Here is a 16,429-nt window from a genome sequence, read left to right on the forward strand (position 1 = left end):
ATAATACAACAACAGGACTCAACATGGACACTGGTACCAGAGCCTGCAATAAACCCAGATGCCAACTTTGCTGCCACATAAACCCGGATAACACCATTACTGGTCCCAACACATCAAACACACCATCTCAGGACTATTTAATTGCTCATCTTCCAACATTGTGTATGCAATCAAATGCCAACAGTGCCCTTCAGCTCTCTATATTGGACAAACAGGCCAAACCCTACGCCAAAGGATAAATGGACATAAATCTGATATCAGGAATCACAAGACAGAGAAACCAGTAGGAGAAAACTTCAATCTCCCAGGACATTCTATAAAAGATCTCAAAGTAGCTGTCTTAATACAAAGAAATTTCAGAAATAGACTGGAAAGAGAAGTGGCTGAATTGCAACTAATCACCAAACTTAAAACCATGGAGAAACCTGGTTTGAACAAAGACATTGGATTCTTATCTCATTATACATAACAAAGCTATCTTTAGCCATCTCACCCCTTGCCTTTCCCTGCAAGACTAATTGCAGCCGTTTAGAATCGTCAACAGGTTTTCCACACTTATCAGCTGATCACCCATTCCCACCACCCTTCTGAGTAATACCCCTCCCCACTCCCTCACTATATTTAAGGATCTGGTGACTTCTGTTTCAGTGTATCTGAAGAAGTGTGCATGCACACGAAAGCTCATACCAAGAACAAACTCAGTTGGTCTCTAAGGTGCTACTGGAAAGAATTTCCTATTTTGTTTCGACTATGGCAGACCAACACGGCTACCCACCTGTAACAGAAAAGAAGGTCTGTATCTGTCTGTGACTCCCACCTTCTCTGAAATAGGCATTTTATACTGACCTGTCTGTTTCAGCATTTTTCTGGTAGCTGAAGGCACATTTCATAATAGTATCAAGAGTCATCAAACTGACATGTTCGTACATCTCCACTGATGCCGTGGGGTTGTTGAGTACCAGCTTTCCCCATACATCCTAAGTATTGGTTGGCTCAGCCCACAGCCCATCTGTTGTAACTTTGTTACCTCTTCATGCAAGTAATGGGTGAGGGGGGTTAACTGTGTCCTACATTACATAAGGCAGCCCTCTTTTTTGAAGAGCTGTCTCTTTTTGATAATATATTTTGATTTTTGCATTATTTTTTGCCGATACACACATGACCACACTAGCTTCAGTACATCCGTGCAGCAGCCATAGCAGTGATTTAAATATAGAAATAGAAATCAGAGCTTCTTTTCCTAAAGAATAGGACTGGCCCATCTTCCCTGTAATTTACACAACCTGAGGCCTGTTGTCAGACTACTATGATCCTAAAACAATCTGCAGTGTTGCTGTCCTTCATCTTCTCTTAATTTTTGAGAAACCTCATAACATGACCCAGGAAATAAACTTTTAAGGTTGAACAATAATTTAGTCTGACCATTGAATATCCTCCTGTTGCCCAAGAAGCTCCATGATCTCCTCTCTGCATCTCTGCTGATGCTCAGGGTTCTGGGCCATACAATAATAGAGCCAAGAGATTCCACTAGCTGTGGTATCGTGACCTTCGAACATGAATGTGTCCACTTCTGCACGTATGTCTTCATCTGACAATGGATTTCCATTTTCATCCTAACCACACAGGGAACATAGCGTATTATACAATTGGTGCAATCCAATATTTGAAGTCCTCCAAGACCCTCCTACCTCTCCAAGCTCACATCAAACCTTTCAAAGAAGGGGGAGGGGCTTCAGAAAGCGGTTTTCCAAACTGCTCTCTGAAGCGTCACCCCCTCAATTAAACAGCTCACCTGGGGCACCTGCCACCCATGATGCTTGCTTGCTCACCTTGCTGCATGCCTTTCTGCCATCATGGGGAAACCCAGCCAGATGGGCGGGGTACAAATAATAATTTATTATAAAATTATTATATTATTATTATCATGCTGGAGTTGGCATGGCCACCTGTCAGTAGCCGCATAAACTGCAGTGTGATGACAGCCTTACCATTTTATGTATATATGACAGACCATGGGAGTTTTGCTTGGGCTATGTCATCTGAATAGATTAGTGATGGCTAGAAAAGCACCTAACAATATAGTATGGCAGGCATAGGTGCATTATTTTTACAATGTTCACCTTTGCACAAAGAAGAATATCCAGGAAGTCCAAATGCCTCTTCTTCAGAATCTTTTCAAGCTCTTTCTCATTCTGGAGGGAATCCTTCCTCTCTCTTATTACCTTCTCTGCATTGAAGACATACAGTATGAAATGAATAAAGCTATATGCAAGAGGCAAGCAAATATATTCAACATTTCTAATTTCTGTAACTTTCCTAATAAGTCCACTGTGTTACTAATCATTTAACCCATATTAAATCGTTTCCCCCCTTTTCTTTTCTTTTTTTAAAATAATATTTATTAAGATTTTCCAATTAAAACCAAATTACAATACATGATTAAATTTTCCATACTCCCCTTTCTCTCACCAAGGGGAGCACACAAAACAAACCCCCCTCCCACTGGGGCAGCCAACAAATTCTTTCCCGATTTAACCACTTACTTTGCACATAACATCTTTACAGACTTCCCCGATCTCCCCCCCCCCCCGTTGATTTCCAAGTTAACCCTAATTCACAGTTATTGCCAATTAATCCCCATATTACTTTTTTCTGCTAACATTTTCCTTTTTAAACTCTTTTGCCAAATAATTATTCATGTTACATATCTTATTCATAAATTTAACATATCCTCTGCATTCACATCATTTCTGAGCCTCCATTGCCTAATTCAAAATTTCAATAAAACAACCTAATTTAATTAATTTCATTTTAACTCTTCTCCCCCTTCCTTCCTACACTTCTCAAAATTAAATTCTATTCGTTAACCATTAACCATTATCCATTGCCAGACCATATGTCTACACCATAACACAAAGAGAATATCCATAGAAAACATTCATTTTTCAACCCACCCCCCACCCTCTCCCATTCCAAAATCCCACAGTCCTGGGAAACTGGCTTCTGCTCCTTTCTTATCTCATATGTCCTTGAAACTTTTTCAACATTGTCCAAGCTCTGTACAGCTTTCCATTGCACTCTCTTCTTTGCTACAGTTTTCCCTTTTTGCCTTCTTTTTGTTTTGTTCCTTCTCACTTTTCTCTTTCCTTCTCGTGCGTTGAGTCCATGAATTTTATCCTGGATTTTCTCCTCTTCTGTAGTTATATCCTCATAACTTTCACAAAAAGTCAATAATCCATTTCCCTGCAAAGCCAAGTCCAGAGGTACCACCGTCCCAGTTAACTGATTTAACCGATTAACTTCCACTGTTAAGTTGTTTAAAAGTTCCAGAACCTTTATTTGAAATTCCTGCAACCATTTCCTTTTAGGCATACTTTACAGTCTAAAAAGCTTATGCAGTCCAGATGTATTTCTTCACTGCAAAGCAGCCATCCAAAATTTCCTCAAAGAGAGGGTAATAATATCTCCAAAAATCACAGTTCCAATTAAGATAAAAACCTAATTCAACCCCCCAACCTGGGGGGAAAGTCTTCAGAAATTTCCTTGTCACAAAGTTGGTCAATAGCTTCGGAATCACAAATTACACTGTTTCCTTTTGTTTCAATGCTCAGGGAACCGACTTCCATTTTTTAAGTTCCCAGGACAGCTGAATTTTAAGTCACTTTTTAAAAAAATCAATACTTATAAGTCCAAATTAGCTGAATCTTGGAAGAATTGGACACTCTCTCTGTCAGCAGCCGCTACTTCTCGCTGCGAGGACAGCAGACGATCCACAGCCCCCGCGCCTCTGAAACCTTGCCCGTCACGTCAGCCCTTAGTAGGGCTTACCAGAGAGCAAGGGAGGCGCCCCGGGGGACCAGCTGGATCCCATGTCTCCAGGACGCTCTACCTGGAGTTTCTTGGGGGGCCAAATCGCAGTTTCGACTCCCCCCTCTCCTGCAGCGACGGAGAAACCTCGGAGTCGAGGTTTCTCCCAACCGAGCAGAATGGCGTCCAACCGGAAGTCCTTCTTTTCACACCTACATTTTATATGCCCTTCGTACATCATACCGACAATGTTACAATTTTTAATTTTCCTAATGGTACTGAAACAGTATGTTTTTGCTTTTGAATTCTATATTAGAAAATAAATTTATATATTAGCTCAGAAGAAGAGGAGGAGGGGGACGAGGAGGAAGAAGTTGTTGTCAGGAAGTAAAAAATGCATACCTGTGTGATGGTGGGCTATTTTGCAAGCTTTGTAAAACTGACGCCCTTTGTTGCTCAACCGGTAAATGAGATCACTGTGATGCCAAGGTGTTTTCAGTCTCTGATAAACCAGGGAGCTGAGATCAAATACAGTTTGAATGTAGGAATTGTCTCTGTGGGCAGTAAGAAAGTGGAAACAAATATAAGCACAAAATGAAGACAAAAAAGATTAGATTACATGTTTATTAAAAGTCCCATTTCTAGATCCATTTCTATTTGAGATCAGAGGTAGGGGTGAGTGGCATTGTTTTGTAGTGGTTCCACTCCTTCTTGGATGGTTGTTTCCAGAGAGTGATGCTTGGGGAGTTCTTCTCAGCACCATGGAGCCTTTAATGTGGGGTTCATCAGGGTTGAATTTTATTCCCCACAACTTAACATCTGCATGAAACTCCTGAGCGGAGTTATCCAGAGTTTTGGAGTATGTTGTCAGCAATATGCTGATTAAACACAGTTCTGCTTCTCCTTTGCATCTGCAGGTGTGGCAGTGCTGGGACATTAAATTGCCTTGGTATGAGCACCAAGGAATTGAAGCTCAATCCAGATAAGACTGAAGCACTGTTAGTGAGTGGTTCCGTAGACTAGATGGATTGGAGGTTGCCTGCTCTTGATTGGGTCACAAACCCTCTGAAGGAACGGGTACATAATTTGGGGGTACTTCTGGATCATTTGCTGTCACTTGAGGCCTAGGTGGCATCGGTGGCAAGGAGTTCCTTCCATCAGCTGTGGCTAGTGGCCTAGCTGTATCCCTATCTGGATACACAACTTCTGTTGTGTATACTTTGGTAACTTCTATGTTAGAATATTGCAACACATTATACAGGTACATATGTCTGCCTATGAAGACAGCTTGGAAACTTCAGCTGGTGCAGAATTCTGCAGCCAGGTCGCTCACCAGGGCAAGATGGTTTGAGCATGTTACACCAATCCTGGCCTGACTGCGCTGGCTGCCGATTAGTTCCTGATTACCTACTCTCTTCCAAGGTGAGCTAAGCCTGGCAGGACAGCTTACTCTATGGTCTTAACCCCTTCATGCATTAATTTGACTTAAGCATGCTAGTTATGTGAGGCTGGTTATCCCACAATAAGGACAAACAAATTGGTCCAGGGGCTAGAGGAAGGAACCCAGGGCCATCCATTGAAACTGACAGTTGGAAGATTCAGCACAGACAAAATAAAGTATTTCTTTGCACAGTTAAACTATAGAATTTTCTCATGAATGATGTGGTGATGGCCATAATCCTGAATGGCTTCTTTAACCATATGCAGATTGCAGAGGTGATTGTAACCTTGGGCTTGCTTCTCATGTCACTGCTAGCCCATGGCACAAAAAAGAAAGACTGTATCTGCCTGTGGCTCCCACCTTGCCTGAAATAGGCATCTTATACTCACCTGTCCGTTTCAGCATTTTTCTGGTAGCTGAAGGCACATTTCATAATAGTACTGAGAGTCATCAGACTGACATGTTCAAACATCTCCAGTGATGCTGTGCCATTCTTTGGTACCAGCTTTTCCCATATATCCTAATAGTTTAAGAAAGGGACAGAAATGAGAAGTTTCATTCTGGGGAAGTCTCTAGAATGATTAGATGATTCATTATTAGATACTGGAAGAATATGTGATCTGCTGTGGTCAATATATGAAAACTTTAGATTGTCAAGTATGTCAGTGACTGCCCAGCTATGGATTTTGCTAGTTAATGTAGACAATTACATAATAATTTCTGAGGTGCTTTGATTATTTGTTATTCTTAACCAACATCTTCTTTTTAAAAATTGACTCTGGGTCCTTTCATGTACTCACATCACTGAAGGTGAAATTGCACATTACAAGGTAATCACAATGATGCTTACCCCATAATACTAAGGCATGGCATGGCAGAGAGCATTTCCAAGGGAGAATCATTGGATGAGAAGTACAGGTGCTTAACCCTTTCCCCATACATCAATTTGCCTAGACCCATCCTAGAAGTGGAGGCTAGTTCATTAGGATGACTGAACTGTCCCCACCCACATGCCTTTTTACTTAAAACCAGTCAAAGGCATGCCTGTGTCTTTAGCCTCAGTGTTGCATTTCTAGAACTCGGCATGGAGTACTGGTAATATTAGAGCCATTTGCTCTGGCTCCACTTATTGTTGACCACCCTGCCTTCTACCCTACTGGTCACAATGTGCATCAGAAACCACTGTCTGCTGGGCAGTTGGTCTCTAAGGTGCTACTGGAAGGAATTTTTTATTTTATTTTGTCTCTACTGGATGGTAAGCCTAGTTCAGGGACACACATAAAGCCTGTGGGGAAGAAATGTGGAGAAGAATGAAGAGGCATGAGACAGAATTGAGCATTCTCCATGCTGCACATTAACTTCCCCCTGCAAATGATCCTTGCATTTGGGAAATGGTTTTGCTAAGATTATGTGCGCCTGTCCCCTGAGAGACTCGGCTGTGTGCTTCGGTTGGGTGGCTGAATGTGGACCCTGAAACAGAGAAGACAGGTCAGGAGATTCTAAGGAGCTAATGAACTGATCATTAATTCTCAGGCCCATAAAGGAAAGGGTGATAGCAGGCATTCCAGTCAAAAACAATGTTTGCACACGTAAACACGGTTTTGACATACAATTCTAGCTAATACAACACTGAACAACCCTTCAAAGTGATGCATTTTAATATTCCACAAAAAAACTAATGGTAGTCACCATCTGTTTATCTTGAGAATGTGAATGAACTAATTAAGAGAATATTAAGGTTCACAAGTTTATGAAGGTGCAATGCTGGTGCCAACTCATTGCCTGCAACCAAAAGGGCTGCTCAACTAGCTTCACACTTTGCTGGGGGCTTCTGACTCAAACCTTTCCCCCCAAAAAACCTTTGTGGTATATAAGAGGAGGTTTTCAGGCCAAAGAAAAAGAGAAATCAAAGGCCTTCTGAGTCTGCTCAAAGCAGGACTGAGATCATGAAGGTGGATGAGCAACTTCTGATACTGGAGCTGACCTCCTGAAAGTAGCAATGGGGTTTCTTACCAGCATCTCCTTGACTGATTCTGCCATAAGAGTCACATAAGGCTTCAGAATATTGTAATGGAATCCGGGAGTCAACAGTTTCCGGTGCTGTTGCCACTTTGGCCCATTCAGGACGAGAAGTCCCCTTCCTGCCAGGGAAAGGAAGGAAAATGAGGAAAAGAGGCCAAAGATAACATTGCCTTTCTTAGGCACATACCGTTACACCAGGGTCAGGGTCACATGGTAAATTATCTACCACAGATGACAGGGTTTACAGTAGAAGGATCCCCTCAGCACTATATTTGACCCATTGAAGTAGGCACTTAATTGCTGGAACAATTCAAGTTAAGAATCTATTTATCTGCTAAAGGATTTCTGAAACATGGAATGCAGTGTGTATACTTCCTTCCAACCCAAAAAGTCCATCTTCACAGACTATATAAGGACAGACTTTTGAGATTGTGGGGAAACATACTTTAGAGTCTGATTCTTCAGCAACATGGGGAGAAATCAGTTGGCCAAAGAAATACAGCTGGCACTGAAGCCTCCTGGAAGGCACCAGTTTAACTAATATCAGCAGCTTCCTGTAGACCCAAAGGAAGTCTGAACTTTGAAAGCTGTTCATATATGTATATGCTTGATGCAAGAATATCACAGTAAATACAGGGATACATAAAATTAGTGGGGGGGAAATACATACCAATCCATGGAATTAGGAAGTTGTATGTTACAAGAGCTTTAGGATCTGAATAGTGTGATAAATGAGAGAAAATGAGGTTAGCATGAGATGATACAGTATTTGTGAGAACAAATGCAAATGTTTAATTTGCTAAATTGCACTCTGTTGCCGCAATCCAGGGGATTCGTATGGGCACCCAGAGCTCCCTCACTTGCCTTTCATTGCTTTTCAGCAGCCAGATCCAAGGCGCACTCCCATATCTTTGCACATGAGAATTAAGACAAACAACCTTTTCCTTGCCCAGCCTCCATTGAGCAAATAATTGTTCTTCCCCCACTTTCCAAAAGGAAGTATCCAAGTCTCCAGGGTTACTGAGTGGGGGAGCGGGTGGCCAGGACCACCGATATTGAAAGGGCCACACCCCAAAAAAATCTGCAGTGGGCGCACGCACCCAGTGCATGGCATGCTGACATCATGTGCACATGCTGCCGGGAATGCATGCAGTGTGCTGACGTCACATAGCCCCAAGCCCACACAATCATGGGTGCAAGGCGGTGCGTGTGCAAGTCTCTAATGTACTTGTTGAACTTTGTAGCCTTCAATGTGCCTTCTCTATCAATCTGATCTAAGCATTAAAGATTTGGGGAAAACTAGAGCTGGGAGCTCTTTGCCTGGCAGTGAGGGCCAGGACACTGACTGGGACTGATGGGAGTTGTAGTTCAAAACATCGTAAGGGCACCAGCTTGGGAAAGGTTGCTTTAGGGTAGCCTTGAAATATGAATCACTTACATTTATATCTCAATAAAAGCAAAGAGCAGTGCAACTTACTGCCCAGAGATAAATGCATGGATAATTTTGACAGCCTCTAGCATACTCATGTAACTGCACGATCAGAAGGATGTAACATACAAATTTCTTACCGCCTCTGCTGTACACTGCCTTTGTATATTCAGGGTGGTTGAGGGCCAGGAAAGCCAAGAAATTTCCATACCAAAGTGGATGGCAGTGTGGGTACTTTTCTGTCCATGCAGCTATGTTCAGGAATTCTTCTTCCGGTTTCATCTGCATCATTTTTTTTTTTTTTTAAAGATCAGTAGTCAGTTTACATCTCGGACACCGTGATTAAATGTTTAGTTCAGGATGAAATCCGACTTAGATGATTATACAATGTTACCTCGGGTTAAGTACGCTTCAGTTTAAGTACGCTTCAGGTTAAGAACTCTACTTAAGAACAGAAATCGTGCTCTGGCGGCGCAGCGGCAGCAGGAGGTCCCATTTGCTAAAGTGGTGCTTCAGGTTAAGAACGGACCTCCGGAACGAATTAAGTACTTAACCCGAAGTACCACTGTATAATGCAATGGTTTATAACTTTAAGCTAGGGTGCATATTTAACAATGGAATTATTCACCCCCTTGGCTCTGTCCTAACACCACAGTCTTTTAAAACCTGCTTTCTTTCTGTTCTGCACTGAACCTTCCAGGTGTAGAAGAACATGCACTGCTTAAGAATGATGAAGCCACTGATGTCTAAATTTTAAGAAGAAAACAGCCACCAAATAATACAGTTAGAAAAACCTTTTTTTCCTAATTGAAATAAATTGAACCATTATAATAACATTATTATATAGTGTTTATGATTGATTATGCTTCTTTATGTATGCAAATTTTTCCCCTGTTTTAGGTAAGATTGCAGAAGAGAAATAGATCAATCGCAAATGCAAACATTTGCCCATCAAATAGGGGAGCCAGGGAGTAGAGGCTGAATGTGGGACTAGAGATTCATGTCTTGGGGAGTCCACAATACATGGCATGACCCTGTTCAAAATTTCAGTCCTCCAGCAGGAGGCTAATATAGATATATACCCAATGCCTGAGCCAAAGTCTACCTATACCTGTAATCAATAAAATTGTGACCACTTTTTACCCCAGACCGTTGTCTTGTCATATTTGTTCCTTTACACCATAGCTATTGCTTTTGCACAAGGGTGGAGGGTACTGTGACTGAGCCCACAGTAGGATATTACAGGGAACATAATAGTACAAGTGCAGGGAACCTTTGGCTCTTCTGAATTTGCTGAACTACAACTCCCATGAGCCTTAGCAAGCATGAGCAGTGGCTATGGCTGATGGGAGTTGTAGCTGAACAACATCTAGTGAGCCAAAGGTACCCTGGACCTGTTGTAGGACATATAAGCGTATAGAAACTAACAAGAGAGAGACTGGGATACGCCTGTGATAAATGTGCGCACACATTTCAAGCTTTCCATCATAAGTAAATAAACTCTTTATGCCAGTCTTCTGTTTAGGAAAAAGAAAATATGCTTTCCCCTCTGAATTTAAAAGCTTGAGATTCCATAACACATGAGTCACAGCTCTACAATTTTGCACTCAAAATCCTTCTCATTTTTTCATAATGGAATGGCATTCCAAATTGGCACTGAAAGTGTATTTCTCCCCTGACCACAAGTACCTAATGATAAGAAAATATTCAGCAGGTATTAGTCAAGGCCAAGTTAATGTTATACCTGTACTTCTAGAATGTATGATGGGTGTGGAATAATCATCTATATATATATAAAACCCAAGTGTCTCTGCGTCCATTCCGTGTGTCCCTGGGTTTGCGCTACTGCGCATGTGCCCCACGGACACAGGTATTGGAGCGCACAGACACTTCGGGCGGCCGTTGGCGTAAGTAAGCTGCTCTCCGGCGCTCAAGCCCGAAGAGGCCTCGCCATTTGGGGCACTGAGGCAGCCCAGCTCCGGACCCTGCAACGATGACGGCGGCGGCTGTTGTTGTTGCTGCTGTTGCTGCTGACCCCCTCCTGCCCCGTTGGCCTGCATGGCGCTGCTGCTGCTGCCGCTGGCTCTGAGGGGGTTGGCAGCAGGGGGGGGTGAGCCCGGCGAAGAGCGAGGGGGACGGGGACGAGGTGAGGCCTGCTCTGCCCGCGGAAGCCCCGGGCTCTCCTGCTCCCTCTGCCGCCGACGGGGAGGCCCGCACTTTCTTCCGCGGTGGCGGGGAGACTCCGCCGGTGTTCGAGGAGGAGGAAGCAGAGGCCAGAGTTTCCTCGCTGAGAGCGGCCGTGGTGGGAAGCGGGGGGGGGGAGTGAGGAAGGGGAGGCGGGGATGGGGGTGGGGTGGGGGAGGTGGCGGGGGTGAGGAGCGGGGTGGGGGGAGACTTCGGGTGGCCGGGCAAAACTGCTGAAGCGGCGGGTGTGCGCGGGCACGCGGCAGGTGCACACTCATGTGCACTTACTCCTCTTCCTCCTCCTCCTCCTCCTGGCCAACTTTGCAGGACTGTCTCTGCCCTCCTTCCCCCCCCCCCTTTCCAGAAATGACAGCATTTCGCTTTTTCGTTGCTTATTTCGGCAACGGGCTTTAAATAGCTTCCCAGTCATTTTCTGCAAAGTGGTCTCTCATTGCGGGGAGAGCTAATTCGGGCAAACTTTTTTTGTGAACAACAACCGACCCCCCCCCCATGCAAATAGCGAGAGCCTGTTTTCCTTTCTCTGCGCTGCCTGGTTAACCCTTGAATGGCTCACCTTTGTGCCCCTTGCTCAGGAAGCCCTGCCTGGGTTTGGGCGCTCCTCCCCACAAGCGGCAGCCTTGCCCATCCCTCCCCAGGGGGATAGGAGTAGTTTTGGGGTGCTACCGGGGAGGCGTCAAGAGCCCCACACTTCCCCCCCCCCATCAACCGAAAAACCGTGGCCGATTCTGCCAACAGGAAAGGAAATTGAAGCACTCTCTCTCTCATTCGCACACAAGCACACAGAGAACTGGTTGCAGGATGAAGAGGCCCCCCCCGGGGGGGGGAATTCCCCAAGGGTGTTTGGGGGGTGCCTGCACAGGTATTTCCTGCAAGCCCAAAATGCCACACTCAAGAAGTGAATTGCATTTATCTGTGCCAATAGCCCCTCTGTACTTGAGAAGCAAGAATTTGCAGCAAGAGGGAGAGAGAGAGAGAGAGAGAGAGAGAGAGAAACAGACTTTTTTATTTTTGTACTAGAACAACTCTGTTTTTAAAAATGTTTGACCACATATGTTCTAGCGCCCGTTAATTTAACAGGCTTAATGTACTAGTATTATCATAAAGTCCTTAAGTCATGAGTGCATAACATGCTGTTTATGCTGCCCTTCCTGTTCAGCACAGATTATATGTGGTTCTCTATTATTTTCCTTCAAAGTGCTCTCAAGAAGAAATGTTTGTTTCTACTGGCTGAGTAGATTATTTGGTTTCTGAATGTTGAATTAAATGTTTGCAGTTCAGCCCTGTATCTGGCAATGGCTGAAAGCTTTTCTTACAAACGTGATGAGAAATTCCATCACATGTTGCTTCTCTACATTTCAAAAGGTGTGAAACAAACAAGATATGAGCAAGTAATGACATGAAGCATTCCTTACAACTTGGCTTAGCATAATCGCTGGCAGATCTGCTATAGCTGATCTCTAGTGCTGTTGCTGCAGTTTGCAATCATTTCCCTTGGAATATGACTTAGTTCCATTCATAATATTGAGCAACGTTCTGAACTGAGCACAATGTCCCCCAAAAGCTCTTCTCTAGCATGGAATGTAAACTGAACTCCTGAGTAGGGATGCTGATTCAGTTCACATTTAAAGGTGGATATGCAAAATTTCCATGTTCCAAATCAATATGAGAATCAAAACTCAACTGTCCTGTGAAATTCACACTTACCAGAATTTTGTGGTGCAGTTCTCCAAGCAAACAATGTTTAGAAAAATGTATATATTAGGTAAAGGTGTGCATAAAAATAAACATATGTGAAAATAATGTACAAAGATACACAGTATAGGAGAAAAAATGTTTGCAAAAATGTGAGTATTAGTTAAAAGCGCGCTAAAAATGTGTTTCTTAAGGAGACATTTGCGGTAAAATGCTAAATAATTTTCATGAAGATTTTTTTAAAAAAATTATAATCTGCAAGTTACTACAGAAATGTGAACCAAATTTAAGTTTGGACAAATAAGAACTAGAGAGAACTGAGACTGAGAGATTATTCATTCCTATTTCTGAATATACATAGTCAGTATTCAACAGAGCAGGTACCCCAAGCCAGCTGTCTTGTGGGTTAAAACAGACTGAATGACAACATTAATGAAACAGCACATTTGATATAAAATATCCTTTCAGAATGTGACATGAAGCTGAGAAACCACTGTGGCTAGATTCCTCTTATCACAAAATATGAATTGGAACCAATGCTCAAGAAAGCAGTTAAAATTGTGCTGATGTTGTTTTATGTCTCTATTTTGTTTCTGGACAAAGCATAAGTTCACAAGCATGCTTAGACTCTCCCTGCCTTGGTACAACAAACTGGATTCTGCAAGGTGCCTCTTTTAGCCAAGCTGTCAAGAGTGTTTTACAACAACATGTTTTACAACAAATATATGGGGCCAATGATTTGTCTTGATCACCTGCCAAAATAAAGTGTGCGTGCCTTTCAAACAAGCGGAGTTAAACTTCGTTTCTGAGATTAAAATGTTAATTCTCCACACACATAGCAGAAACTTTTTGAGTGATTTAACATACTGGTGTGGCATGAGGACAAAGAAAGTACTATGTGGAGAAGCCATATTGGAAAAGGGAATGTTTTCCTTACTTGATACAGCAAACATGTATGAAATAATCATAATTAAAATACAGATAAAATCACTAAAAAAAAATTAAAAACATATAGGTCACTAAATCATATGGTTGAGTAGGCTTGCTGAAATAAAGACGTGTTCAGTCAGTGTCCAAACCACTGTGGTGAGGGTGCCTGCCTACTGTCAATAGGGAGGGAGTCCCAAAGCACACAAAAATATTTACTTCTTGCAAATGTGGACAAACATTACACAGCACTTTTAAAAGTGCAAGCAGACTTTTCCTTACATTTGAAAGGGTTAAGACCTTCATCTAAATCTCTATTAGTAGAAGAAGCAAGCGAAAAGCACATTTCTCACTATGTTTACATAACACAGAAGAATGAGGACATACATCCATTACTTTCTTGGCATGAAGCTTAGTAATTACATAGATAAACACACTTTCTCTTCCACCCTCACTCTGCCACACACATACCGCCTGCACAGCCACCTTACCATTTTGATATGGCCATATAGCCAGTGAGCAGGAGGTCCTGGAAAACATCTGAGAACTTTGGCCAGGTACTGTTTTTTCCGATACAGCTGAACAGCTTTCACAGCCACATAGGCAAAGCTCAAAATAATTGTCAAGTGGAAAATATGAGAGAAATCCCAAGGCAGCCAAGACCAAGAATTTAGGACCATCTCTGGAACAGTTTTCATGCTCCCACCTTGGTTTACCGTGCCTTCTTCCACTGAGCTCCTATTGCTGAAAGTGACAGGTCTAGAAGTTCTAGTCCTAATACTGAACACTATCTTTTTGCAAATTGCTGTAATCTCTGGTACATTACCAGGAAAATCAGAACCACCCACATACCAGTACTTTCCCCCAAAGCACTAAACTTAGTGACTATAGGAACTGTAATTTGAATCCTGCCAAAGTCTACTGGGTGGGGCCAACAACCAATAACATTCTCCCTTTCAGCTCTCCTTTTTCTCTGCCAAGAAACAGTGTAACAACTACTGTGCCCTTTAATATCTATTCAGTAATTAAAAAATGCAGTTACTAGATGTGATTGTTTTGGATGTGAATGTTGAGGTTATATACTTACTCTCTGTAAACATTAACCTGAGTTTTATTGTATGAAAGTACAATTATTTATCTAATGTGTTGCCATGTCACAAAGTCACTGATTGCACAGCTAATTTCCAAGCTTCTGATAGCAGGAGCTGAGAAGCACAAGATTTATGCAGGAGAAAACAAAATAAAAATACAGAAATCCTGCAAATTTGACTGGAGCTATGGAGCAGGGTAAGGGGGCTGCAGCTTTTTCCATGGGACATTCTGCCAATCAAAATCACTTCCCAAGGATGTATGCAGTGCTATTTTTCTAGAAAAAGAGGTGCTGGAACTCACTATGAACACTTGTTTTCTTAGAATAGCAATGGTACCCACCTGTGAGGTGCCGGAACTGAGTTCCTGTGAATTCCCTCTGAAAAAAAGCCCTTTGTATATGGAACCAGGGGATCCTTACACATCGCTTGGGAAGACAGACGAACTAATATCAGTGTACTGGATGAAGCAAAGATCACCAGTGTTGAAGCAATGATTCTTCAACGTCAACTTCGTTGGACTGGTCATGCCTGATTATCATCTTCCAAAGCAACTACTCTATTCCGAACTTAAAAATGGAAAGCGTAATGCTGGAGTTCAACAAAAGAGGTTTAAAGACACGACAGAGCGAGCTGGTTGCGCCAGACCAAACAGCCCCATCACGACCAGCAGCCTTGGAACACGAGCCAGAACCAGGACCCCTGACCAGGGAACAGCCCAGGCCGCAACGCACACGTAGGCAGCCAGCGTACCTTGAGGACTATGGATGCAACCTCCTAGGCAGGACTGGAACTTAGAGGGGAGGGGTGTTATGTACTGAGTTGAATAGGATCCAAACTGCAGCAGTCTGATTGGTCCTAGAACAATAGGATTGAGATTGCAGCAGTCTGACTGGTCCCAGAACAATAGGATTGAGATTGCAGCAGTCTGATTGGTCCTAGAACAATAGGATTGAGATTGCAGCAGTCTGATTGGTCTGCAGGAGCCACCCAATCCAGCTCCAGGTGGAAGTGAATCCGCACTCCGATTGGCATACAGGAGTATCCCAGAATTAGCCAATCACATGGGGCCCATTGTGTAAATAATGTATATAAAGCAAACGTTTTGGGGGAACTACATTCCTCACTACTATGAGCTGAATAAAGAGCATGAAAGTCACACTGGACTCCGAGTATCTTTCAGATTGTCTCAAGGCAAATCTTTAAAAAATGTAGTATAAACACCGACAACTGGGAAACACTGGCCTGTGAGCGCTCCAGTTGGAGAACAGCCTTTACCAAAGGCGTCATGGACTTTGAAGACACTCGAACTCAGAACGCAAGGGAGAAACGTGCTAAGAGGAAGGCACGCTTGGCAAATCCACACTGTGATCAACTTCCACTCGGGAACCAATGTCCCCACTGTGGAAGGACGTGTGGGTCCAGAACTGGCCTCCACAGTCACTTACAGACTCATTGTTAAAACTGTGTTTATGGAAGACAATCTTACTCGGCTACAAGTGATCGCCAAAGAGGAAGTAGATATCCTGGGTCCAAGTTGTTTGGGGCCCTGTAAATTAATGCAAGAAATTTGAACTTGGCCCAGTGGCATATGGGTATCCAGTGAAAGCTTTTAAGCCCTGGAGTTATGTGCTGGCTGTAGTCTGTTCCCACCATCAGTCTAGCTGCAGCGTTATGCACCAGCTGGGAGAATTTCCAAATCAGGAGCAACGGTAATCTCAGAGACGTCAACAGGATTTCCTGGGCCTGGTACATTGTATGTGGATTGGGCCCCCTGTTGCTGCTTATGTATCTATATTAACATAACCTAGCCCACCT

At 43.1% G+C, this 16,429-nt stretch overlaps 1 protein-coding gene across 1 annotated transcript in view; it reads right to left on the bottom strand.

The window, feature by feature from the left end:
- LOC117048411 (cytochrome P450 4B1-like) overlaps positions 1-14,363 on the bottom strand; it is a 53,655-nt gene extending 39,292 nt beyond the window's left edge. The window contains exons 1-8 of the mRNA XM_033152203.1: positions 14,015-14,363; positions 8,840-8,981; positions 7,941-7,985; positions 7,262-7,389; positions 5,638-5,768; positions 4,210-4,361; positions 2,121-2,227; positions 1,423-1,613 (exon numbers count right to left, since the gene is read on the bottom strand). Coding sequence (XP_033008094.1) covers positions 1,423-1,613; positions 2,121-2,227; positions 4,210-4,361; positions 5,638-5,768; positions 7,262-7,389; positions 7,941-7,985; positions 8,840-8,981; positions 14,015-14,221 — 1,103 coding nt within the window. The 5' untranslated portion in view covers positions 14,222-14,363. The remainder of the gene's footprint in view (positions 1-1,422; positions 1,614-2,120; positions 2,228-4,209; positions 4,362-5,637; positions 5,769-7,261; positions 7,390-7,940; positions 7,986-8,839; positions 8,982-14,014) is intronic.
- Between the last annotated feature and the right edge of the window lie 2,066 nt (positions 14,364-16,429).

The sequence above is a fragment of the Lacerta agilis genome, chromosome 6, assembly GCF_009819535.1.
Source record: "Lacerta agilis isolate rLacAgi1 chromosome 6, rLacAgi1.pri, whole genome shotgun sequence".
In the NCBI taxonomy this organism is placed as follows: domain Eukaryota; kingdom Metazoa; phylum Chordata; class Lepidosauria; order Squamata; family Lacertidae; genus Lacerta; species Lacerta agilis.